Source organism: Mesocricetus auratus, unplaced genomic scaffold, assembly GCF_017639785.1.
Source record: "Mesocricetus auratus isolate SY011 unplaced genomic scaffold, BCM_Maur_2.0 Super-Scaffold_100013, whole genome shotgun sequence".
NCBI lineage: Eukaryota > Metazoa > Chordata > Mammalia > Rodentia > Cricetidae > Mesocricetus > Mesocricetus auratus.
The window spans coordinates 74,707,509-74,732,306 of NW_024429196.1; the positions used below are offsets into that span (position 1 = coordinate 74,707,509).

Sequence of the window (24,798 nt, forward strand, 5' to 3'; positions counted from 1 at the left end):
TGTGCAGACCCACATATGTAAGCATGATACAAACTTTCAAATCACATTTTAAAGAAGAAGAAAATTTGTGAAAACAAACGCTATCTATGCCGGACACATACAAGTCTTGCCATTGCCTTTTAAGCAGCAGTTGCCCAGCACCGCATGGTGTCAGGTCTTAGGAGTCCTCCAGGAAGATCAGCCTGCAAAGGTGGGCGAACCCGAGAGCAGTGCCGTGACATTACACACGAGGCCCTGAGCATCTACTGACTCCAGTGCGGGCTGTGGGCGCTGGCCGGAATCAACTCTGAGGATACCAAAGGTTGTTTGTATACACTCGTAGCCAGAGAAACACAGGACCACAGGCACACCACCATGCACTGAAGTGCTCCCGGGAAGTGAGGCCCAAAGGGGGCAGGCTCAAGGAAGGGGCTTTTGTTTCTTCACCTTTCTCTTGTGTGTGCTGTTTCCCCCAGCTAGGGAGACGTTGCCCGGAGCCCTGGTGCCCTGAAAGCCCTCACAGTCTGCTCAGCGGTGGGTTCGGCATCACTCCGGGCCACACGGTCGCTCAGCAGTGGGTTTAGCATCACTCCAGGCTGCAGGGTCGCCTTCCCAGAGACGGAGCTGCCTGGTGTTTGGTCACAGGTGCCTTAGGTGCTTCGATGAGCCGCAGGGCTTCTGTGGTCTGCGCTCAGAATTCTGCATGCCAGTAAAATAAGGAGTAGAGGAGGGGGTGCCAAGAGGGAGAAGAGAAGAAGAGACAGGGATGAAGAGTTTGCACCTCACACTGCAGGAAACAGGAAGACATGGAACGATCGTTGGGCTTTGTTGTTTTTCTTTTGCTTTGAGATAAAGTCCCACTATGCAGCTAGACTGGATCAGACTTGCAGAGACTCACCTGCCTCTGCCTCATGAGTGCTGGGGTTAAAGGGCTGTGCCACCGTGCCGGACTAAAGTTCTACTTTGTAAGTTAGTTTAAGGTACAGTGTATCACGGTGGTGAAGGCATGTCAATGGCTGCTTGAGGTTGCAGCTACATTGTGTCCACAGCAAGGAGATGGAAGCTGTTCTTCAGTTCAGCACATCAAATGGTGCTGCCCACATGTAAGGAGTTTCTTTCCACCTGAATTAACCAGATCTAGAAACTTCCTCACAGGCAGCATGGAGGTTTGTCTCCTAGGTCATTCCAGACTCTATCAGTTGACAATCTTGCCCACAAATATGTCACTGGCCAGTCTCCCTGTACCCAGTGTCTCCTGGGTGTCCATCGGGTACGGGAGCTTCAGCTAACAAGGTGAGAGGACACCCACGTTCTTGCAGGGAGAAGAGATCTCAAGTGAACAGAGCTGCATATGGTACTGGGATCGTGTTCCTCTTGTCAGCATCAATGGCGACGTCCACCTTGCTAAATCTCGCGTCAACTGCTCTCTTCTGCTGGAAAAGTGCAGACACTAAGAAACTTAAATTAATAAAACTGATAGTGTATTAGGGGTACAGATGTGTGTGTGTGTGTGTGTGTGTGAGAGAGAGAGAGAGAGAGAGAGAGAGAGACAGACAGACAGACAGAGAGCGCGCAGTGGTGGCTGAGGAGTTTCTATCACACAGGGAGGTGTGTGAATCTTTTATCTTTACTCTTTTGGCTTTTTGTTTTTTAAGGTGCCCACCACCAAGCTCCCAAATAAATCACACACAGAGGCTTATTTTAGTTAGGAATGCCTGGCCTCAGCTTGGCTGGTTTTTAGCTAGCTTGTCTTGACTTAAATTAGCCTGTCTTTCTTTTTTTTCTCTGGGCTTTTAGTTTTCTTACTTTTATATATCGTACTTTTCTTCTTACTCTGTGGGTGGCCCCTGACGTCCTCCCCCCACCCCCTCTCGTTCCTCCCCGAGCCTCTTATCCTCTCGGCCTGCCGGCCCTACGTATCCTTGTTCCTGCCTCACTATTGACCGTTCAGATCTTTATTAGGACCTTCAGGTGTTTCAGACAGGCACAGTAACACAGCTTCACAGAGTTAAACAAATGCAGCATAAACAAAAGTCACACACCGTAAAATAATATTATATCACAAAATTCAAAACTTGAGAGAGGGACCATGAGTGGTCCAGCAGGTAAAGGTGCTTGCTGCCAAACCTGGTGACGTGAGTTTGATCCCCACACCCACATGGTGAAGAGCTGCCACAAGCCGTCCTCTGACTTCCACGTGTGTGTGGTGTGCTCATTCGCTTACACTACTCCCCACTACAAACAAACTAGTAAAAAATGCAGGGTCAGTGAGATGACTCAGTGGATAAAGGTGCTTGCTTGCCTGACAACTTGAGTTCAATCTCTGCAAACTGACCTGTGGATACATGTGCGCGTGCACACACACACACACTGTGGGGTTTGAATGAGAACGGTCTCCATAGGCTCACACATTTGAATGCTTGGGCCCAAGTTGTGGAATTGTTTGGAAAGGCCTAGGAGGCTGTGGCCTTGTTGGGGTGGGCGTGGCCTTATTGGAGGAGGCGTGTTCCTGAGGACGGGCTTTCAGCTTTCAAAAGTCTGGGTCATTCCAGTTAGCCCTCTCTCACTCACTTCATGCTTGTGCGTTAGCTGTGAGCTCTCAGCTGCTGCACCAGCACCATGCCTGCCTGCTCCCTGCTCCCCTGCTCCCCTGCTCCCTGCTCCCCTGCTCCTTGCTGCCCTGCTGCCCTGCTGCCCTGCTGCCCTGCTCCCCGCTCCCCGCTCCCCTGCTCCCCTGCCCCCCCTGCCCCCCTGCTCTCTGCTCCCTGCTGAGGTTATCATGGACTCACACTCTGAAAGGATAAACTCCCATTAAATGCCTCCTCATACACGTTGTCTTCATCATAGTGTCTCTTCACAGCAATATAAAAGTAACGCACACACACACACACACACAGCAACAAAGGCCAATCAGTAAATGGTAAAAGAATTTAAATAGTTGTAATGCAATGTTTTTGTTTGGTTGTTTCTTGAGACAGGGTTTCTCTATGTAGCCTTGGCTGTCCTGGAACTCACTCTGTAGACCAGGCTGGTCTCGAACTCATAGAGGTCTGCCTGCCTCTGCCTTCCAAGTGCTGGGATTAAAGATATGTGCCCCTACTCCCAGTGTAATACATTCTTTTAGTTTTAAAAAAAGCAGTTAAAACATTTAAAAATATACTCGACGTGCCTTTATAAAAAGATTTATTTGTATCTTGTGTGTGTGAGTTTTGCCTGCATGTTTGTCTGTGCCCCACATGCCTGCAGTGCCTGAGGCGGCCAGGAGAGGGCATTGGATCCCTTGGTACTGGAGTTACAGATGGTTGTTAGCTTTGTGGGCCCTCTGCAAGAGCAGCCCGTGCTCTTAACCGGTCAGCCATCGATTTAGTCCCCTAATCCCCCCCCTTCCCACACGTCTCACAGTCCTGCAGACCGTCCTTTCTCACCCTCATCAAGGCACAGGGGCCTCCTTGGGATGGGTCAATCACCCATCCAGACACACAGGACTGTCTGTGTCTTGGTCCAGGTTGGGTTTTACCTGCCTCTTCCTGCAGCGACACACAGACTCTTGATTCTAGGACAGGCTGCCCCCCTCCAGGTCCTTATTCACAGACCCTGACAGGCAAACTGACAGAGGATAAGGAAATCTAAAGAGAGGGGTGGTTAGCAGAGAGCAGTGGCTTTCAACTTTCCTAATGCTGCAATCCTTTAACACATCTCCTCACCTTTAATTGCTACTTCATAACTATCATACCGTAAATATCTGACATACAGGATATGTGACCCCAAAGGGTTGTGACCCACAAAGGCTGGAAACGTCTGTCATGGAGGGACTAGAATACCCGGGTGGCTCAAGCTTTCCAAACAAAAGCAAAAACAAAAAACCCATAGCATGGCGCTGACCGACCAAAAGTGCAAATGCAAATGAAGTAAAAGTTTTAAAAAGAAAGAAAACAAATTTCAGAACAGTGCTGGGGTTCAAGAGTCCCCGCTTGTTAACCCACTTAGCTGCTCCCTAAAGACAGGCTGTCATTGGCAAAGAGCCAGATTCCCAGCAGACCCAGGGACCTCTCCCTAGTCACCACAAACCCTGACTCCAGGAGCTGCAGAAGGTGCTGTTGTGCCTGGGTCATGCCTGGAAGCCATCTTGTGCCAGGGAGGGGCCAGGGCTCTCCCTGATGTAGCTGAGACCATGCCCAGCCCTGGAGAGAGAGTCTCCCTTGGTCCATCAAATAAAGATCTATAGCATTGTCCCTGCCTGGGCCTCCTTCAAGGCTGCCTGGGCCTAGGCATCCCACAGTGTCCTTGAAGGGCTCTATCCCTGCCTTGAATTTACATCCTTGCACTTGAGGGTAACACAGCAGGCCTAAGGGTGAACCAGGTTTCAAACTTGAACCTGACGCCTCTGGCCAGGTCTGCTTCCTGTCTTTGGGAATGTTTGCCCTGGGAACCTGGTCACCACACTGTGAAAGCTGAGCAGCCACACAGAGCTGAGGTCCCTGCTGACAGCTGCACTAGCTACCCTATGTGAGTGACAGATGCCTCAGCCCCAAGATGTGAGCCAGCCTAGCCTCTCTTGCTTTGGAGCCGAGTTGAGCTGACCCCACAGGCACTACAGATCTGCAAGCATAGTAAGTGATTCTTACTGTTACAGGTCACTAGGCCTGGCTGTGTTACATGGCAATAGGAAAATGGGCTGTTGTCCTCTTGTCTTGCAATACTCCTTGACATATCACCTCTTCATCTTCTCTGCTACCTCTTCCAAATGGCACACATTAACATCCTGGTGGGTGTCCTCCTAATTATTTTTTCATGGTTACTGTCTTGGGCAGTAGTCTGAGAACCCGGCTATGTTGGTTAGGTCTCCCCACTCCAGGGTCTCTCTATGTAACCCTGGCTGTCCTGGAACTCACTCTGTAGACTGGACTGGCCTCAAACTCAGAGATCCTCCTTCCTCTGCTGGGATTAAAGGCGCGTGCTGTCACACCCAGCTTTGTGGCGCTTAATTTTGATTACCTATTAAGCTGGATTAAAAAGCATCTAAGAAGGCATTAGTGAGTTATACCTTGAGTGTGTCTGTAAAGTCATTCCCAGAGAGGCTTGGCTGAGAGAGGAAGGCTAGCACCATTCTGTGGGTTAGCCTGGGGTCACAGACTGAAGAAAAAGAGAAAAGGAGGAGGCCATCTGAGCCTCCACGTTCACTTTTCTCTGCTTCTGAGCCACAAACATGTGGGCTGTGCCTTCCCAGACACAAAGGACTTCCAAATGAACTAATCAGAAATGAAAATCTTCAGGTTGAACTCAGATGGAAGCAACCAGAAACCTGGGAGCAGGACCCCAGTTGTCTTTAAATAAAAACGCTGTTTGTTTTTTGTTTTTCAAGGCAGGGTTTCTCTGTATTGTTTTGGAGGCTGTCCTGGAACTCACTCTGTAGACCATGCTAGCCTCGAACTCACAGAGATCCACCTGCCACTGCCTCCCAAATGCTGGGATTAAAGTGTGTGCCACCAACGCCCGACAAATAAAAAATATTTTTAAAGTGTGTATGTGCGTGCACGTGGGTGGGCATGTGTACACCATCATTCGGGATCCGAAGACAACTTAAGGAAGCTGATTTTCTACTTCTACCATCTGGGTAGGGACTCAGTCCTCAGGAAATTGGAGGCAAATGCCTTTTCCTGCTGGGCCACAGTGTCAGCCCCCAGCAGTCAATTCTGATCATGCATGTAAGACCCACACCTCTCTAAGGCCCGGGTCAGATCCTAGACTCCTCCTCCCAGCCCTTCCTGGCAGAAGCTTGCCTTGGTGTGGACTGAGGTCTGTGCTCAAGGTCACAGACAAGCCTCGTTCCCACCAGACCCCAGCACAGAGGGTGTGGCTTGGGCTGGAACCCAGGGCTGTTCAGCTCCACCCGAGTATTTGATGCCCATTTGCATGCCAGTACCTAGCCTCGTGGCCAAGTACGGTGGTGTGGTTAGAGTGATGGGTTGACAAGAGCGGACTGTCAGCCTCAAGTTGATCATTCCACCCGGCACCTTCTGTGAGAGGAGGCTGAGCAACCTTTTGAGAATATGGAGGCTGCAAAGCTTGGCTTCTTATCTTCCCCGTCTCATTTGGTTCCCTCCCCTGCTAGGACAGAGCTTTCACCTGATGTCCATTGAGCAGTGGATTCTCCAGGCCTCACGTGCAGTTCTGAGTCATATATTGATCTCCTGGTCTGCAAAATGGGGGAAATGAGGCTCCAGGGGTTCAGTAACTTGGATCAGTGCAGGGAAGGGCTTAAACATGCTGGGACTGTGGCACTGTGCCTTACCAGTGATGGTCCAGGTGAGAAACACTCAGAGGAGTTTTCTTGGCATGAGGCAAGGAGGGCCATGCCATAGTGGGTGGGGACCCCACAAGGTGGAGGGCCTCAGGGTGCAAACCCTCCAGATTCTCAGGACAAATCAGGAGTGAGTGCAGCTTTTAACACAAAAGCCTGTAGCCTTTATTGAGTTTTTTGTTTTGTTTTGTTTTGAGGCAGGGTTTACTTTGTGGCTTTGGAGGCTGTCCTGGAACTAGCTCTTGTAGACCAGGCTGGTCTCGAACTCACAGAGATCCACCTACCTCTGCCTCCTGAGTGCTGGAACTAAAGGCGTGCGCCACCACCACCCAGAAAGCCTGCTGTCTTTAAATGTTAACAAATGGCTACCCTTTTGTTGGCTTATAGCTCAAGCCAGCCTCAAACTCCCTTAGTACTTGAGAGTGGCCTTGAACTCCTGATCCTCCTGCTTCTATCGCCCAGATGATTACAGGCATGCACTACTGTTCAGTGACTTAAAAAACAAAATGAAACAAAACACAAAACTCAGCAGCTTCTAGAGCCAGATGAGTGCCACTGGATGATATCAAAGGTGCAGACTGCAGGCGGAAATGGAACCGGGGTGGGGGTGGGGATGCTATGTAAATGTTGTTACCTCTGTCCATCTGCAGAACAGCCTGCGTCAAAGTCAGGATTCCCTCTGTAGGTCCCAAATACCCTAAGAGCAGCCCCCAAATGATGCCTTTTAAGTGTCAGTTCTCTTGAGTTCCACCCGCTGCCCAATGAGCTTTTCTAGCCACAGCTGTGCAGAGGACGAGCACTTACCTTCTAACTGAAGGATGCCGGTAAATCCCTAACCCACCCCACCCTACCCAATCCTCACACGCTCCTCCACCCACCTGTCTGCCCAGGTGGGACTGGGTTCTCTGCCGGGTTAAAATCAAGGCCCCGTGGGCCTCTCAGCTGCTGGTGGATCCTTGTCCTGGCCACTTCTATCATGGCCACTTCAGATGCTGTGAGTCTTCCCACCCGCCTATGCCAGTGTCACTGACTAGCTGGGGTCAGCCAGAGCCAGGGCTTACGGATCACTTTTTCTTAAATTTTCAAGACAGGGTTTCTCTGTGTAGCTGGCTGTCCTGGGACTCGCTCTGTAGACCAGGCTGACTTTGAACTCACAGAGATCTGCCTGCCTCTGCCTCCCGAGAGAGTGTTGGGATCAAAGGGGTGCCCCAGCCCCGGCTCATTTTTATTTACTCTGGTCAGACGATCAGAGCTGAGAAAGCTGAGGCTGGAGAGCGGAAGGAGGAGGCGGAGAAAGAAAAGCCGTCAGAAGCGGGTGTGGAGGTCCCCCCAGGAGAAGAAGTCAGTGACCCTCCTGGACCCCTTCAGACTCCGAGGAAGAAGGACCACAGAGAATGCCCCCTCGAGGTCCCAAGAGAGCAACACCCCCTGCAGTACAGGTAGGGAGGCCACAGAGACACAGCCCTGTGTGAGGCCAGAGTCTGTGCCGCTTGAGCTGCCCGAGACCCTTGAACCCTGCCTCCCACTCAGCCGGCTTTTTTAAAAAAAAATATTTATGTATCTGAGTGCTCTGTCTTCCTGCAGGCCAGGAGAGGGCACCAGATCTCACTATAATGGTTGAGAGCCATCATGTGGTTGCTGGGAATTGAACTCGGGACCTCTGGAAGAGCAGCCAGTGCTCTTAACCACTGAGGCCTCTACAGCCCTCGGTGGATTGTTTATTTAAATACCCTCTCACCAGGAGATAACCGACTTCCCATGTCTTTGGGGGCTGTGTCCCCCAGATCTCACCCCTGCCTCACACACTTGTTAACGCAGGTGCTGCAGAGCTGGGCATGGCGCCTTGACCCTCCTTTCTCCTCATTCCCCAGGTGGGTTCTGTGGTTCTTCAAGAATGACCGAAGCCGGCCCTGGCAGGACAATCTGCAGCTAGTCACCACGTTTAACACCGTGGAGGAATTCTGGTCGTGAGTGTCCTCAGGGGCTCTGAGCTGGGGGTCAAAGGCATCCCAGCCTGCCACCTTCTCAGGGGCTTGTCAACATTTGCTGGCAGCTGGGGGTTGGCAGTTTCTGGCCAGATCCCTCCCGCCCCCCCCAAAAAAAAGCTTCTTGGGTTTAGGGAGAACTCAGGCTTGGGAGAAGCAGAGGTGAAGCCTGCCATCTTGTGGCTTTATGACCCTGAGCAGGTCTCTTTCTCTCTGGTAAACGGGCTCAGCCATAGTGAGGAGCAGGCAGCTGCTTTGGTGTTTATGTGCCAGAGAAGGAAGCCGAGAAAGGCCACATAAACTCAAGGATGCCGAGCTGGAGTGCCCCACTGGTGTGGACTCCCATCAGGCTTTCTTAGCTGGGTCAGGTTCCCAGAGAAGGGATTCCAGGCTGGAGGATCCCAGTGGTGTGTGTGGAGGCGTGGGGAGGCCCCCGGAGAAAGGATGCAGGTGATGGGAGGGTAGTTCTGATGAGGAAGCTGGACAGTCAGGGTCAGGTCAGCCATGTGCTGCAAAGCCTTGAACTCTGCGTGGGTCTTTCCAGGACGTACAGCCATATCAAGCTGGCCAGTAAGCTCTCTTCCGGCTGTGACTATGCTCTGTTTAAGGTAGGCTCTGCTCAAGGGACTCATTCCAGGGCTTTCCCCTCACGGACGACTGGGGCATGGACAGCTATGGATGCTTGAGTCTGGAGGGAGGAGGGTCTTAAGGTGTGGGGACCACACAGCCAAGCCTGGGATGTCCACCCTAGCCCACAGAAATTCTGACCCAGAGGCACCCTGTTCAGTAGAGGCGACAAGCACACAGATAAGGTTGCGAAGGTGGTAAAAGGAGGCTTAGCAGCTTGCAGGGTTTTGGAAGGGGCCTGGGGGGGGGGCTGAGTGATCGGTGGCAGCACTTTGTGCAGAGAGGCTGTAGAGAGAGAAGCAAGCCTGGGTAAGGCCTGGGTACGGAACAAACAAGGCTGTGTGCAGAGGGAGCCTGGTGCCCGCTTCCCTTGAAACAAAGGAAGGCTCTGCCGCTCCCCACAGGAAGGCATCCGGCCCATGTGGGAAGACAACAGGAACAAGCGGGGTGGCCGCTGGCTGCTCAGTCTTGCGAAACAGCAGCGCCACATTGAACTGGACCGTCTGTGGCTGGAGACAGTGAGTTCGGGAAAGGGTGCTGGCGCGGGCCTTCGGGTGGTCTCAAAGCTGGTGGGGCGGACCCTGCACCCAAGCAGGGGCACTTACCACCCCCCTTGTGGGCCCAGTTGCTCTGCCTGCTTGGGGAGAGTTTCGAGAGATACAGCAAGGAGGTCTGTGGAGCTGTTGTCAACATCCGCACCAAGGGGGACAAGATCGCTGTCTGGACAAGTGAAGCAGAGAACCAAGCGGGAGTGATGCACATTGGGTGAGCGCCCTCCCTGCACGGGTTCTGGGGGCTCGTGGGCTCGGCGGCCTGGCCTGCAAGGAGGCCTCCGGAACTCTCTCTACCGGCTCTTCCTTAGCCATTCCTATAAAAGGGCTAGGAATGTGGACCCAAGCCACTTTAACTAAAGACTTCATTTTCACCCAAGGGTTGTGTGGGTGCTGGTCTTATCTGTGAGGCTGGAACCAGGAGCCTTTCCCGTCTCCCACTCCAGGCACGTGTACAAAGAGCGTCTGGGCCTCTCCTCGAAGACCATCATTGGGTACCAGGCCCATGCGGACACTGCTGCCAAGAGCAACTCTTTAGCCAAGAACAAGTTTGTGGTGTGAGGCCGACTTCAGCCCCCCCTCGCCCGACACCCTCTTACTGCCATTTGGTGAATGGGAAGACTGTACTGGGGATCCTGGGCAGACAGCTTGATTCTCCACGCGCCTTAGAGTACAGATGAGCACCCCACCCCTTAGATAAGGTCTCACTATGTTGCCCAGGTTAGCCTCACATTTACGGGCTTGAGATGTCCTCCTGCTCCAGGCTAAATGACTGGGGTAACAGGGGCTCACATTGTGTCTGGATTCATACTGGTTTTCTTCATCATGTGTCCGGCCTAGGCCTTGTGGCATCTGGCCAATACTTACAAGCCACACTTGATCTCTAACTCTGTGTGTGGCCATTTGGCAAAGGCAGGGTGAAGGAAAGTTCTGGCTCAACCCGCCACACGAGGGAGGACAGGAGAATCCCGTGGCCAACGCGTCTCTGTGCTTTTTTTTTTTTGTATTTGTTCTAAATAAATACTTTGGACTAAACGTGGACTCTAAATATTTAAGATCCAGGCTTCCCTAAATTTGGATCTGCCCTGTCCAGTGAGTCCCAGGTACCAAGGAAACCAGAGAAAGCCCCAAGTCGGTATGGGAAGGGGCTATGATCGGACTAGGCAAAAACGGAACAGGCATGGCACTCCAGTGCCAGGTCGTGATGTGTTCGTACTCAACTCGGTGTTCACTGGTCCCGCCATCCCAACCGCTCATCCCTGGGGATGGACTCCACTGGTCCTGAGCCTTGGTTAGACTGGAGGTCCAGGGTCTTCACACTCCATCAGCAGCACTGCGGCGGGGGAGGGCGGGGGCCGGCTCATCTGGAACCTCTGGAGACCCTTGCTGCGATGCAGGTCGGAAGGAGATGGAGAGTGGGGGTTCCTCAGAGGTGGGGTTGGTCTGGATGGAGGTATAGTCAAACCACGGTCCAGAAACAGGACCATGGGGAGCAGTGAGCCCTCTGAGGAGCAGCGGATGGGGTGAACGAAGTCTGGGGCGTGGCTCCAAGGAGGAGGAGCGTGGCTCAGAACTGAAGCTGATTACGGTGGAGCTCCAGAAGAACCCAGACCGATTGGGGGCGGAGTCTGGGCGGACCAGAGGCGGAATCCAATTTAGAGGCGGTGGGATAGGGGCGGAGTCTTGGGCGGGAGTGGGCGGGATTTCGGGAGGACGGCGGCTGGACATGGACAGAGCCTGGGATCTTAAACCCGGATGGGGGCGGGGTCGCGGGCATGGGCGGAGCTCCACGAAGGCGGACCCCTGCCGGGGAGGGGCGTGGGCTGACTCCGTGGGCGGGGCCGGAGCGCTATGCGGAGGCGGGGTCGGATGAGGGCACCGCACTCAGGGTGTGGCAGCCCCAGCGCCGGGGGCGGTGCCACGGCGGGCCGGGCGGCCGGCGAGCTGTGTGGCCTCGGCCATGAAGCCGCAGCCGCCGGGCTAGGCCCGGGGCGGCTCCTGGCCTGGGCTGCCCGCAGAGGGCTGAGCCGGTCCCCGGCTCCGGTTCCCGGGGCGGCGAGTGACCACTCACCATGCCCGGCAAGCACCAGCATTTTCAGGACCCTGAAGTCGGCTGCTGCGGGAAATACTTCCTGTTTGGCTTCAACATTGTCTTCTGGGTGAGCGCGGGGTCTGCTTCGTGCCCTGCGCTGGGGAGGGGTTGAGGCAGCCTCAGTTTCTGGGGAGGGGGAGACCCTCCTCAGGAGCTTGCGACCGGGAACTATTCCCCGACTCCTTCCATCCCGATTCCCAGTCCCCAAGAACTATTCTGGGGGGAAGCTACTGGGATTACTGGGGGGCGGGACCCAGTCCCAGCAGAGGGGGTTTGGGAATCTTGCGTTGCAGCCCCAAGTTTGGGCGAAAAAGAGGCGGCGTTTGCCGGAAGACCGCAAGGGCGCGGTAGTTGCGGGATGAGCCCCGCCCCGCCTCCTGGGCACTCCAGCTCCGGAGTGGTGCGTGAGGTTGGGTCCTAGCCCTAGTCTACTCCACGGACGGACGAGAAGCTTGTGAGCCAGGAGGGCAGGAAGTGAACAAAAGCCAGGGCCTCTGGGGCTGCAGGGAGCTGTCCCTGGGGCACAGAATTCAGCCTTCCATAGCTGCTGGGACAGAGGTTTCCCTTCCAGGGTAGCATCTGTGTCTTGGCCTGCCAAGTCATCTTTCTTTGCTTCCTCCTGTCACCAAGGCATGCTCTCCTTCACACCAGGCCTTCCCAGATTGTTTGCAACCGGGTTCAAGGACTCTGCTCACCCACGTGCTGCTGGTTTTGCCCTGTGGTGGGTGCCCTTGGATCTCAGCTGTCCGCTCTGGAGGATATGGGCAGCTGCCGGGAGCATTGCCCTGGAACTCAGAGGACCTGAGTGTAGCAGGCCTTGTCCAGAGGCTTTGGGGCAAGACACCTTTACTCTCTGGGCCTCAGCTTTCCAGCCTAGGAGTGGGTGGTATAGGAGTTTGTCCTTCTTGGTTGTTAGACTAAATAATACTTTTTGTTGTTGAGACAGGGTCTCACCCTGTAGCCCATCCTGGCTTGGAATTTGCTGCAGTTTTTCTGTCTGAGCTTCCAGAGTGCTGGGATTACAGGTGTGAGCCATCACACCGAGTTTCATATTAAAGGAGTTCTAATGAGGCACATTCTTCCAACCACCTTGTTATTATCTATAGTTACAGATAGGGAATTGAATGAATAGACACCAAGAGGTTAAGTCATTTGCTGAGAGCAGCAGATGCTTATCAGTGGCTGGAGGTAAGGTAGGAGTCAGCAGTGACTCTGTGTGTTCATGGCCAGGCTGGGGGGCGGGCACGAAGTCTTGCTTTGTTCCGGAGTCTGGGCTGGGGAGTGAAGGTGGGTGAGCATTGAGGTTTTGTGCTGGGGCAGCGTCAAGCAGAACTGGGTCAGATCTAGCTGGCTGCAGCTATATGCAAGGGTGACAGAGGAAATGGGGAGGGGTCTGGGACCTTGAATTCCTGATGCCCCACCCCCAAGTGTGGGGATTATAGTCCTGTGCAGCTCTTCCTGGCTCTACCTGGGCCATCTGGACACCAACAGACTCTTCATCTGGGCAGCCTGTGTTCCCTGCACCACTCAGTCCTTCAAACTATCTTGCCTCAATTCCTTGTTTGGAGAGCCATGACAGTCAAGGCCAACCACCCTCTCATCCCTGACCCCAGGCAGCTCCCTAGACACTTGGTCTGTAAGAGGACACACCATTAGAGTGGAGTAAGACTGCTTACTCCCCCCCCCCTCCATCCACCCTTTCCTTCCTTGGTCCTGGGTTCTGTCCGATGCTGGATTCTCCCTGGAAATGCCCTTCCTGTGCTGGTACGGGGGGGGGCCCTCGGGGCATACAACCAAGCATCTCTTCTCCGGCTCCATCCCATCTGATCATCTCATCTTTGGACAAGAGATCCGCTAACATTTTGTTTTTTCCCAAACCCCTCCCTGTTCAGCCCAACCCCTTTCCTCCTCCTCCTTTTCTAACTTCCCCAGCCTCCTGCTCCGTCTCCCTCTGCCCCATCTTTGCCCTTCACCCTGGGTTCCAGCCTTAACCACCCGTCCTCCCTCCTCTCCATGGCAGGTTCAGCTTGGGACACTGGCATCTCTCTGGCTCCAGACCCTCACACCTCCTCTCCTGTTTCAGACCCCTCAGTGACCCAGGCAGTTGTTAGCGTACCTGTGAGCATACCAGAGAAGAAGCCAGCCCTGCTCTTGGCCCTGTGGTGCTTATCCCTAGTAGAGGAAATGCCGAGCAAATGAGCAGATATCCAGGCTGGAGAGGGTGGTGGGCTTCAGCTGGGGTTTGAATGAAGCACCCCCCCCAAAAAAAGGCTAAGATCCCACGGTCATCTTCAGCTACCTTGCGAGTTGGAGGCCAGTCTTGACTACGTTGAGACCCTGTCTCAAAAACACCAAAACCAAGACCAAGGCACAAGTACATCTGAGGCCAGATGCTTTCTGGGCCAGGGGGCCTTTCAGCAGGCCTCTGCTCTATGTGGAGAGAGTCCTTGGAGAGTCTAGGAAGGCGCTGATGTCCAGTCTGAGGGGGCTTTTCAGCAGGCTTCTGCTCTATGTGGAGAGTCCTTGGAGAGTCTAGGAAGGCGCTGATGTCCAGTCTGGGGGGGCTTTTCAGCAGGCTTCTGCTCTATGTGGAGAGTCCTTGGAGAGTCTAGGAAGGCGCTGATGTCCAGTCTGGGGCTTGGGATGACTCCATTTCCTCTAGCTAGCCTATGGGAAAGAGTTCCTGAAAGGTATCTTTATGTGTAGGTACATAACCAAGTCCCATTCACAGCCTGGGCCCTTCTCCCTCACCTTCCTGGTGGCCTTCAAGGACGGGGTGTGAGGAAGAGTCCGTCCTGGTGCTGGTGCCCAGCTCTGACCTCTTGCTGTTTTTGCAGGTGCTGGGAGCCCTGTTCCTGGCCATTGGCCTCTGGGCTTGGGGCGAGAAGGTAAGAGAGTGGGGTTCGGGGGTGAAGCGGGAGGGCAGTCACTCCCTCACGCTGTCCACTCCCCTGTTGCAGGGCGTCCTCTCCAACATCTCAGCGCTCACAGATCTAGGCGGCCTTGACCCTGTGTGGCTGTTTGTGGTGGCCGGGGGTGTCATGTCGGTGCTGGGCTTCGCTGGCTGTGTTGGGGCCCTCCGGGAAAACACCTTCCTGCTCAAGTTTGTAAGTATCTCTCCACCCCAGACACACTGGAGACCCCTGACTGCCTTCCATTCAGTTAGTTCTTGCCTGGGCATGGTGACCAGACAAGGAACAGGTAAACCCACAGTCTTTGTCAACAGAATGATAATTCAGGGCAGGGGCAAGCTCAGTGGTAGGGCGCTTGCCTAGCGCACAGGGCTCTGGGTTCCACACTGCAGCACCGGGAATGGGTAGAGGCTGGAGACTGCGGCTCCTGCGATTCCTGGAGGAGGTAGCGGGGAGCTCTTGCCTGTGGAGCCCCCTGACAGGTCAATCCAATGCCTGCTGTCTGTATGCCCCCAACCTAGTTCTCTGTGTTCCTCGGCCTCATCTTCTTCCTGGAGCTGGCGGCAGGGATCCTGGCCTTTGTCTTCAAAGACTGGATTCGAGACCAGCTCAATCTCTTCATCAACAGCAACGTCAAAGCCTACCGGGATGATATTGACCTTCAGAACCTCATTGACTTTGCACAGGAATACGTGAGTGCAACATCCATCATGAGTGCACACACACACACACACACACACACACACACACACACACCCCGCCCCATGCACGCAATCCCTGATGGGCACACAGGAGAGGGAGCAAATTCTCTGTGCGCACAGACCACTTCCTCACCTACCCAGGCCAGCGGATGCTAGGGGAGGAATGAGCCGAGGAGAGCCCCTGTCCCAGGAGAAGCCAGCTCCTGCTCATTCCCCTAGGCTTCCTTGTGCCTAGCCCCGTAGGGACACTGGTGTGTGAAACTGTGGCCAGAGGAGGACATGGAACATACAATGCAAGTCTCTCTTTCTGCTCAGCCTGGGCCCAGAATGCCTGCAGTGGCTGTGATGCTGATGCCCCATTGCTGGACCTCAGATTCTGTACAAAACTACAACGGCCAGCCCTCTTTCTCTTCCAGTACAGCCACTTAGGCTTGGTGACAGGGACTCTCTGAGAAATTCATTGCTGGATGAATTTGCCCTTGTGCAGACATCAGTTGCCTAGTCTCTTTTTTTCAGTTTTATTTTATGTATATGGGTGTTTTGGCTGCACATATGTTTATGAGCACCATGTGTGTTCCTGGTACCTGAAGAGTGCAGGAAAGGGCATTGGGTTCTTGGAACCAGAGTTACAGACAGCTGTGAGCCACCATGTGGGTGCTGGGAATTGAACCTGTGTCCTTGGGAAGAGCAGCCAGTGCTCTTAACCACTGATCTGTCTCTCCAGCTGGAGCATAGTTGCTTATTCTCATCAAGTATTGTGCACTGTCTGTAATTTCAAGTTCTATACTTACAGCCATGAGACCATTCCCACCTGTACGTTTCAGTCCTCAAGGTTATTAGGGCCACTCCCTGTCACACCCAGTTACCTTCATTAAGGTTTGGCCCTGGGACTCAGCAGGGCCTTGGAGAAGCAGCCATGTAGCCCGAAGTTCCCATGTGCTTTCCGTCTCTATTCAGTATGGAAGTAGGACAGGCCCTGAGCCAGGTGCGGGGAGATTCAGGGTTTTTAAAGTGTGCGGCCTGTTCTCTTCGTGATGGTGATGACGTTGGGAGATGATGATGAACGTACAGAACAGGGAAAGTGTGGGGAGGGGAGGACACACTGTGGGGGGAGGAGAACACACTGTGGGGGGAGAACACACTGTGGGGGGAGGACACACTGTGGGGGGAGGAGAACACACTGTGGGGGGAGAACACACTGTGGGGGGAGGACACACTGTGGGGGGAGGAGAACACACTGTGGGGGGGAGGACACACTGTGGGGGGGAGGACACACTGGGGGGAGGAGAACACACTGTGGGGGGGAGAACACACTGTGGGGGGGAGGACACACTGTGGGGGGAGGAGAACACACTGTGGGGGGAGAACACACTGTGGGGGGAGGACACACTGTGGGGGGAGAACACACTGTGGGGGGAGGACACACTGTGGGGGGAGAACACACTGTGGGGGGAGAACACACTGTGGGGGGGAGGACACACTGTGGGGGGGAGAACACACTGTGGGGGGGAGGACACCCTGTGGGGGGGGGAGAACACACTGTGGGGGGAACACACTGTGGGGGGAGAACACACTGTGGGGGGGGACACACTGTGGCAAGGGCTGAGATGGAGAAAGGAGAGAGGGAAGCCCCTGAATGGTGCCCTTGACGCCTCCTTGAGGAGGGAAAGAATAAGCGGGTGGTGTGAAGAACAGGACTGGTCCCCAGCAGGGCCAGCAGGTGCTTAGCAGGTGCTGGGGCAGGTGCTGGTCCAGTTGCGTCTGAGTCCTGCACACACAGCCGCATGGGCAGGCATCATGCCCCCGGCCCTCTCTCAGGGCTGTGTCTGCCCCCGGCCCTCTCTCAGGGCTGTGTCTGCCCCCGGCCCTCTCTCAGGGCTGTGTCTGCCCCCGGCCCTCTCTCAGGGCTGTGTCTGCCCCTTGTCTCTTGCTCATCCTGGAGCTTCCCCAGCCCTCACAGGCAGCTCCTCAGCAGCTGGCGCAGTCCACACAGGGCTCTGCTCTGTCACACACTGTGCGTCTTGCGCTGCGGCCTTGGGCTTGCCATGGCGGCATCTGGGAAGGCTAGCGAGGCTGTCTGGGGAGGGGACCGTGGCTCTAGCAGGCATTTGTGGACTGGGCTGGGATGGGAAAGTTGTCTGGTTTCCTCTCCTGTCCCTGCAGTAAAGGTTTTGCAAAATCTCTGGGGCGAGTGTGGAGAGTCCTAGTGCAGACATCAGGGTCTGCAGTGCCTCTGTCCCCTCGGGGCTTGCTCTTGCTCCTGCCCCTCAGAGAGATCCATGGGGAAGCCACAGCCTTCAAGCAATGTCTCTCCTCTCCGAGTCACCTGCGCACTCTGATTCCTATGGGCTCCATCCTATCTGCTGGGGGGACTGGGGTTGCTCCTTCCAGCCCGCCCGCCCTCTCCTTTGGGTTTGCCCCAAACAGGGGGTGGGTGAAGCTCCAGGGTTAGACCTGGTTGCCAGCTGTGTCGGCCTGAACTACAGACTCTTCTGTCTCCCTAGTGGTCTTGCTGTGGTGCCCGAGGGCCCAATGACTGGAACCTCAACATCTACTTCAACTGCACTGACTTGAACCCAAGCCGTGAGCGCTGTGGGGTGCCCTTTTCCTGCTGTGTTAGGGACCCTGCGGTGAGTGGGGCCACGGGAGGAGGCGGGGTCCCTGAGCAGTGGGAGGTGCCATTGTGCCCTGGTGTCCGAGAGAGAGAGAGCTGAGAAGTCTGCAGTTCATAGGAGATGAGTGGGCATGGCAAAACCCAGGCTTCCGTTTGCCCTTCCGTGACGTTCAGGACCCAGTGAGGCCATGGGTGTTCCCTCAGCATATTGCTAATGGTCCGTCTCCCCCTCAGGAAGATGTCCTCAACACCCAGTGTGGCTATGACATCCGACTCAAACTGGTGAGAGGGGCAGGGACAGCGTTGGGGGCCCTGGGATATAGGGTGGCTTAGTGGCCTCTCATAAACTCCCCGGGGCAGGTCTCAGGGCTTCTGAGGGGCGGAACTGGCCCCGGGTGGGTCTAAGGTCTCAGGCTGCTCATTCCACCCCTGTGGAGCACCTGCTGTGGTTGGTATTGCTCTCGACCTTGGGATGGATGAGCCAGGGCTGATGCATTGTCTCTGCACTCAAAGACAGTGAACGTGTAGACACATTGGTATGGACAGACATGACAACTTGGGAGGTTGATAAGGTAGGGTCTGTGTGCTCAGAGGAAGCCTCTTCAGAGCGGAGAGCCAGGCTAAGACCCCGGGAGAGGGGACCATCTGTGTGAGGGCCTTGTGGCAGAATTCCAGGGAGCAGACGTTGGGGAAGACACTGGAATGGGGATGCGCTTGGGAAGAGAGAAGAGGAAGAGACCTGGGCTGAGGCAGGCAGCGGCTGGCAGGCTGGGCCTGTAGACCTGGGCTGAGGCAGGCAGGCTGGGCCTGTGGACCTGGGCTGAGGCAGGCAGGCTGGGCCTGTGGACCTGGGCTGAGGCAGGCAACGGCTGGCAGGCTGAGCCTGGCCCTGTGTGTCCTCAGGAGCTTGAGCAGCAGGGCTCCATCTACACCAAAGGCTGTGTGGGCCAGTTTGAGAAGTGGCTGCAAGACAACCTGATTGTGGTGGCCGGGGTCATGGTGGGCGTTGCCCTCCTCCAGGTACAGCCTTGCCTCGCTTCCCCTCCTCCTGCCCGAAGCCGTGGGCTCTCCCTCACCTGCGCTCTGTCTTACAGATATTTGGCATCTGCTTGGCCCAGAACCTCGTGAGTGACATCAAGGCAGTGAAGGCCACCTGGTGAGGCTGCCGGGGTGACGGCCACCCGCCTGGCCTAGTGGGCCTCTGGTGGGGGCCTCTTAGGATGTCTGTTCCGCTCCCAGTGTCAAGGCCTGCAGGGCCTCTGTTATGACCTGAGCTCTGAGGTTTTGTGAGCAGGTGCGCGTTGCCCGCTGGGGAGCCGCTGGGCTGTTCGCCACAGAGCTCTGTGCGTGCGGTGTGTGTGTGCGTGTGCGTGTGCGTGTGCGTGTGTGTGTGTGCGGTGTGTGCGTGTGCGGTGTGTGTGCGGTGTGTGTGTGCGTGTGCGTGCGGTGTGTGTGTGTGCGTGTGTGTGTGTGTGTGCGGTGTGTGTGCGTGTGTGTGTGCGTGCGTGCGGTGTGTGTGTGTGTGCGTGTGTGTGTGCGCGTGTGTGTGCGTGTGTGTGTGCGGCGTGTGTGTGTGTGTACGTGTGTGTGTGCGTGCGGTGTGTGTGTGTGCGTGCGGTGTGTGTGTGTGTGTGTGCGCGGCGTGTGTGTGTGTGTGTGTGTGCGGTGTGTGTGTGTGTGTGCGTGCGGCGTGTGTGTGTGTGTGCGGTGTGTGTGTGTGCGTGTGTGTGTGTGCGGTGTGTGTGTGTGCGTGTGTGTGTGCGTGCGGTGTGTGTGTGTGCGTGTGTGTGTGCGTGTGTGTGTGTGTACGTGTGTGAGAGAGAGAGTGTGCGTGTGTGTGTGTGTGCGTGCGGTGTGTGTGTGTGTGTGCGCGTGCGGTGTGTGTGCGTTCGGTGTGTGTGTGTGTGCGTGTGTGTGTGTGCGGTGTGTGTGTGTGCGTGTGTGTGTGCGTGCGGTGTGTGTGTGCGTGTGTGTGTGCGTGTGTGTGTGTACGTGTGTGTGAGAGAGAGAGTGTGCGTGTGTGTGTGTGTGTGCGTGCGGTGTGTGTGTGTGTGTGCGTGTGTGTGTGTGCATGCGGTGTGTGTGTGTGTGCGTGTGTGTGTACGTGTGTGTGTGAGAGAGAGTGTGCGTGTGTGTGCGTGTGTGTGTGTGCGTGCAGTGTGTGTGTGTGTGTGTGTGTGTGTGTGTGTGTGTGTGCTCATATAAGTGCGCCTGGAGTCGCCGCCACCCCGCTGCTGTGAGGTGATGGCCCTCTCAGGGCTCTGTGGGAAGAAGTAGCCAGGTGGGTAGGGAACGCTCCTGTGTCCCCTGGTCTACTGTGAGATGTATCTGTGTGACTGTGGAGTGGGCGTAGGAGCCTGTTGTCTCTGACCTCTCCCCATTCACCATGACCAGAAGCCTGCCTTGGTCTCAGTGTCACAACCTCTGAGATGAGTCCAAGAATGTTCTCTCTCCCTTGCCTCTCAGGGTCCCCCATGGCGATGGCTACAAACTACTCAATAAACAACACTTTGAAAAACCGTGGCTTATACTCACCGTCTTCGAGAGTTCTGTTGGCAGCACAGCCCCAGAGTTCCCCAGTGAGGGCCTGGCCTGAACCCAACCGCCTGTCAAGGCCTCACAGGTCTGGGTGACTTACACATCTGAGGTGGCCTTTTAAGTGGGCGTATTGCCTCCAAGGCCACACCTCCTGAAGAATGTGTGGCCACACCTCTTCTCAGTGTCAGTGTCGTCCACAGCAGGACATAGAGACACCTCACATGGCCTGTTCTATGTGCCTGACCCCCAGCACCTGAGCATTGACCTTTCCGACCCCTGTGGATTATTCCTGGGAAATACTCCAGGGCTTCTGTATGTCAGCCTCGAGAAAGGCATCGGGATCTGAAGGACGGGTGCTGGAGATCACCCCTCAGAGGGTGTGGACTGGTGGGCCCTAGCTGTGCTGGCCACTGAGGTGGTTGTCAGAGCGTCCAGGAGGGTGACTACATGGTGGGAGCGAGGGCTAGGGGGCTGTGCAAAGGGGGTGCCCTGAAGCCCATGTCTTGCTGTCTGTGAGTCTGTTTTGAGGTCCCTCAGCGGTTGGCTTAAAAGCCTCCTCCGTGGGCTGCAGTGGAACCCTGAGGCCACCAGAGGGCACACCAACACCACAGTCTCTCTTCAGGCTTTCCTTACACCCAGCCTCAGCATCGACCTTACTGACACTGGGTGGCTTGCAGACTTCTGAAGAAGCTAACCAGCTCAGGCTTGGGCAGTGTAACCAGCTCAGGCTTGGGCAGTGTAACCAGCTCAGGCTTGGGCAGTGTAACCAGCTCAGGCTTGGGCAGTGTAACCAGCTCAGGCTTGGGCAGTGTAACCAGCTCAGGCTTGGGCAGTGTAACCAGCTCAGGCTTGGGCAGTGTAACCAGCTCAGGCTTGGGCAGTGTAACCAGCTCAGGCTTGGGCAGTTTAGCTGCCTGGAGGGATGGTATGTGCAAAATGAGCTGTCTCTGCCCTTCCCCTATGCTGGACAAAGGGAGGGGTGGGCAGGGTAAAGGTCACACAGTTCAGGCGCCCTCCATGAGAGTGGGAAGGAGTAGTGGGGCCTGCTTTGCCTTGGCCTTGATTGGCACTGGAGACCAGACAGAGGAAGACACAGATTCCACAATGATGAGACATCTGCAGTCCGGATGATGATGATGATGATTGTCAGCTTGGGAGCACAGGGTGGGGCCACAGTGTGTCAGCCCAGGTCCGCACCCACAGGGCTGTTCATTGTGAGAATACAGGGCCGGCAGCGGAAGTCTCAGGCTGGGAATCTGCACATCTTGTAAGGCAGCCAGATTTTAACTCAAACCTGCAGGCAGCACCAAGAACCGGGGTCCAGCTCCAACTCCTGTGTTAGCATCACTCTCAGCGGCCCTGACCGCTAAGCCGTGTGGGGGTGCCGGGAGCTGACTGACCAGGACAGTGTGCACCTGGCTGCCCTGTCCCCTGGCGTAGGCTGCTCAGAGCTCTTGATGGCGCTGGCTGCGGTGGTGTGTACGCTGCAATAAATACAGCCCAAAAAGCATCGCCTTTCTCATTTCAAATGGTTTCATTTCTCCCTCGTGAATCGCAGTTTCTTTTTCTGATGAGGAAACAGACCCAGAGAGGGGAGGGAGGCTGCCCAGAGCATGTGAGGCGCACAGGGCCTACCACCCCCTTGTGCTGGAGTTTGGTATTGCATGTGTCTTCTTGATGGGTCGGGTGAGACCTACATGGTGAACCAGCAGCCCTGAAGGATGTAAGGGTGTAAAGTTGTCTGCATCCCCAAAGGTGGGATCAGAGTCCACTCAGGTGGCGACACAGCAGGGAGAAAGACAAAGCCCCTGCCCTGTGCTGCCTCCTCATGGGGACAGATGGTGAGGAGGCAAGCAGTTTTGTTGGTGATGTGTGCTATGAAGATGAGTGGCAGCTGGGGAGCCTGGGTGGAGGGCTGGGAAGGGTGCCATCTCTGGGGAACAGTGATCCAGGCTTTGGAGACAGCTTCTGTAAGGTCTCCAAGGCCATGGCGGGCTTGGTGTGAGGGAGCTGGGAGGGCAGGGAAGGCGGGAGTGGGGGAAGAGTGGAGAGCACAGACCCAGGGGGTGGGGTGCCGGGGTACTTAGAACTGAAGTTGGCGAGACGGTGTGGTAGTGGGGACCCAGGCCGGACCGAGTTCCCCAGCGCTCCATCTGCTCGCTCATCTGCCTACCCATCCTTCCACACGCCCTCCACTGCCCGTCACAAACACACCGTCGCCCACACAGGAGACCGGGGTTCCTGAGGCAGAGGCAGGCAGGGAGCAGTTGCTGGTGGCACCAGGATGGGGTGAGAAGCACGTGACTACGTCCGAGTCAACTTCTTGTTCTGACAAGATGCCTCAGAAAAGTCGGGAAAAACGGTTTCTTTTGTCAGAGGATCTGGTCCTTCGTTGCTTGCTCCCACCCCATGGGTCTTGTGGTTAGTGCTAGGGAGGGCATGCTGGAACAGCTGCTTGACCCAGGGCAGCCAGAAAGGGCAAGGGGAGGAGTTTGGGACAAGGTGTGACTCCCAACAACACACGCCAGGACCCACTCCCTCCAGCCAGTCCCCCCTCTTGTCATCACCTCTCTTCAGGGTATGAAGTCATCAGTGGGTTAATCCATCAGTGAAGCCAGAGCCCTTACAAGCCTGCCATTTCCCAAAGGTCTTACCTCTATACACTGCTGTGTAAGAATCAAGCCTTTGGCCAGACGTTTGTGTCGCACACCTTTAGTCTCAGCACTCAGGAGGCAAAGGCAGGTGGATCTCTGGCCAGCCTGGTCCATAGAGTGAGTTCCAGGACAGGTTCCAAAGCAATACAGAGTCCCTGTCTCAAAAAACAAATAAAACAAAAGAATCACAAACAAAACAAAAGAATCAAGCCTTAAAATGCCTGAGCCTTTGGGAGAATATTTCAAAATCATAAACCACTTCCCAGCGCACTTTGAGGTTGACTGGAGACCCAATTCCCATCCTCACAACAGCCCATGGATTAGTTCTCTGTACCAAGCCGCCCTCACCATCAGAGGGGTCTCTCCAGATATGCAGAAAACGCAGGGAACAGACAAGGTTTCCTCTAGGTGGGTCTCTGGTCAGTAGGGATCAAGGCCACCTTCCAACTGTCAGGATGGAGAGCACACTAGCAGCGCCAAGCTGGATGTCCCTAGAAGTAGCTAGTGTCTCAGACTGACCAGAGGGCTTGCCGTCACTCCTGATGCCCCCGTGATACCCCCAGGGGAGGGTGTGAGTGGGGAGCTGGGACAGAGCCCAGACTGACAAGTTCCTACATTTCTGGTAAGTTGGTCTGATGGGTTTGAAGACCCCATTGGGTCCCAGGAAGCTAAATCGTATGTTCCTTGGTGACAGCCTCTCCAAATGACCACCAGAGAGCAGCAAAGTGCAACCCACACAGCATAGCCTGTCAATTCTGGCCAACAGCGAGTGACAAGTGGTCCCTTCCAATAAGCCAGGCATGCCGTTATCGCAGAGACACCCGCAGGGATGCCTCTCCCAGTGCTTAAGGAGGCGGTGCAGTGAGAGATGCCAGACAGAGTTGGAGAATGTGACGGTAACCGTGGTGGGGTTGTGTGTGTCGTTCACATTCTCTAGGGGACTGAAGCAACAGACTCCGCGTGCACTCCCATTCACTCAGGTAGGTTTGCTAAGCACCTACTGTGTGCTGGCAGTGTTCTTGGCACTTGGAATACGAAAGGAAAGCGATCCCCTACGTTCCCATGGAGATGTCCAGACCTAGGGGTCAGAGACTTTGTCTTCAAGGAGCCAAATATTCTGAGCCAGAGTTGCATAGCCACACAGCCATTCAGTTCTGCCTCTATGGCAGAAAGCAGCCAGAGACAGGATGTAAACAAGTACCCATGGCCAGGTTCCAGGGACAAGATCTGCGGATGCAGAAACTGGGATGCGATCTTGTTTTCAGCTGTCATAAATCTTTGCCTTCCTTTTAATTTCTCTAACATAAAAATACAGAAAATTATCTTCAGCTCTGGAGCGTGGTTAAAACAGGCTACAGGTTGGATTTGCCTCACAGGCTGGAGTTTTTCTGTTCCCTGGTCTGAGGACAGGGACAAAGCATCACCACCAGGAACCAGACTCTGGGAACCACAGAATGCAGGGGCTCGCCTCAGTGCAGGGCTGGAGTGCGGGGCTAGCCTCAGTGCTGAATGGGTTGTCATGGCTGGAGTGCGGGGCTAGCCTCAGTGCTGAATGGGGTGTCAGGGCTGGCATGTGGGTTAGCTTCAGTGTAGGGCTGGAGAGCGGGGGCTAGCCTCAGTGCTGAATGGGGTGTCATGGCTGGAGTGCGGGGCTAGCCTCAGTGCTGAATGGGTTGTCATGGCTGGAGTGCGGGGCTAGCCTCAGTGCTGAATGGGTTGTCATGGCTGGAGAGCGGGGGCTAGCCTCAGTGCTGAATGGGGTGTCAGGGCTGGAGTGCGGCTGGCAATCAAGCACTTGCACAGCCTGGATGAGGCCTTGGGTTTCCTCCCAGATGTCCCCTCTG

The 24,798-nt window shown here is 55.2% G+C and overlaps 2 protein-coding genes and 1 long non-coding RNA gene across 4 annotated transcripts; 2 read left to right on the top strand and 1 right to left on the bottom strand.

Annotated features, from left to right (window-relative positions):
• Positions 1 to 1,274: 1,274 nt before the first annotated feature.
• Positions 1,275 to 7,052, bottom strand: LOC110342515. The gene is made up of 3 exons (XR_002384621.2): positions 6,915 to 7,052; positions 6,106 to 6,175; positions 1,275 to 1,409 (listed from the first exon to the last, which is right to left on the bottom strand). It is a non-coding gene; the product is annotated as an uncharacterized LOC110342515 (long non-coding RNA).
• Positions 7,053 to 7,148: 96 nt separating this feature from the next.
• On the top strand, positions 7,149 to 10,478 carry Eif4e1b (eukaryotic translation initiation factor 4E family member 1B). Its single transcript, XM_021232043.1, has 7 exons — positions 7,149 to 7,274; positions 7,523 to 7,719; positions 8,152 to 8,247; positions 8,810 to 8,873; positions 9,297 to 9,410; positions 9,518 to 9,657; positions 9,890 to 10,478. Exons 1-7 carry the CDS (start codon positions 7,257 to 7,259, stop codon positions 10,002 to 10,004), a joined length of 744 nt encoding a protein of 247 aa, XP_021087702.1. The 5' UTR covers positions 7,149 to 7,256; the 3' UTR covers positions 10,005 to 10,478.
• Positions 10,479 to 11,342: 864 nt separating this feature from the next.
• On the top strand, positions 11,343 to 21,810 carry Tspan17 (tetraspanin 17). 2 transcript variants are annotated; one of them, XM_040756011.1, is made up of 9 exons: positions 11,345 to 11,602; positions 14,373 to 14,423; positions 14,496 to 14,642; positions 14,969 to 15,139; positions 17,653 to 17,778; positions 17,997 to 18,044; positions 18,666 to 18,782; positions 18,857 to 18,918; positions 20,229 to 21,810. In XM_040756011.1, exons 1-9 carry the CDS (start codon positions 11,516 to 11,518, stop codon positions 20,356 to 20,358), a joined length of 939 nt encoding a protein of 312 aa, XP_040611945.1. In that variant the 5' UTR covers positions 11,345 to 11,515; the 3' UTR covers positions 20,359 to 21,810. The 2 variants fall into 2 exon arrangements, with proteins under 2 accessions (XP_040611947.1, XP_040611945.1); XM_040756013.1 differs by lacking the exon at positions 18,666 to 18,782 and having other exon boundaries at positions 11,343 to 11,602.
• The last annotated feature ends 2,988 nt before the right edge of the window (positions 21,811 to 24,798 follow it).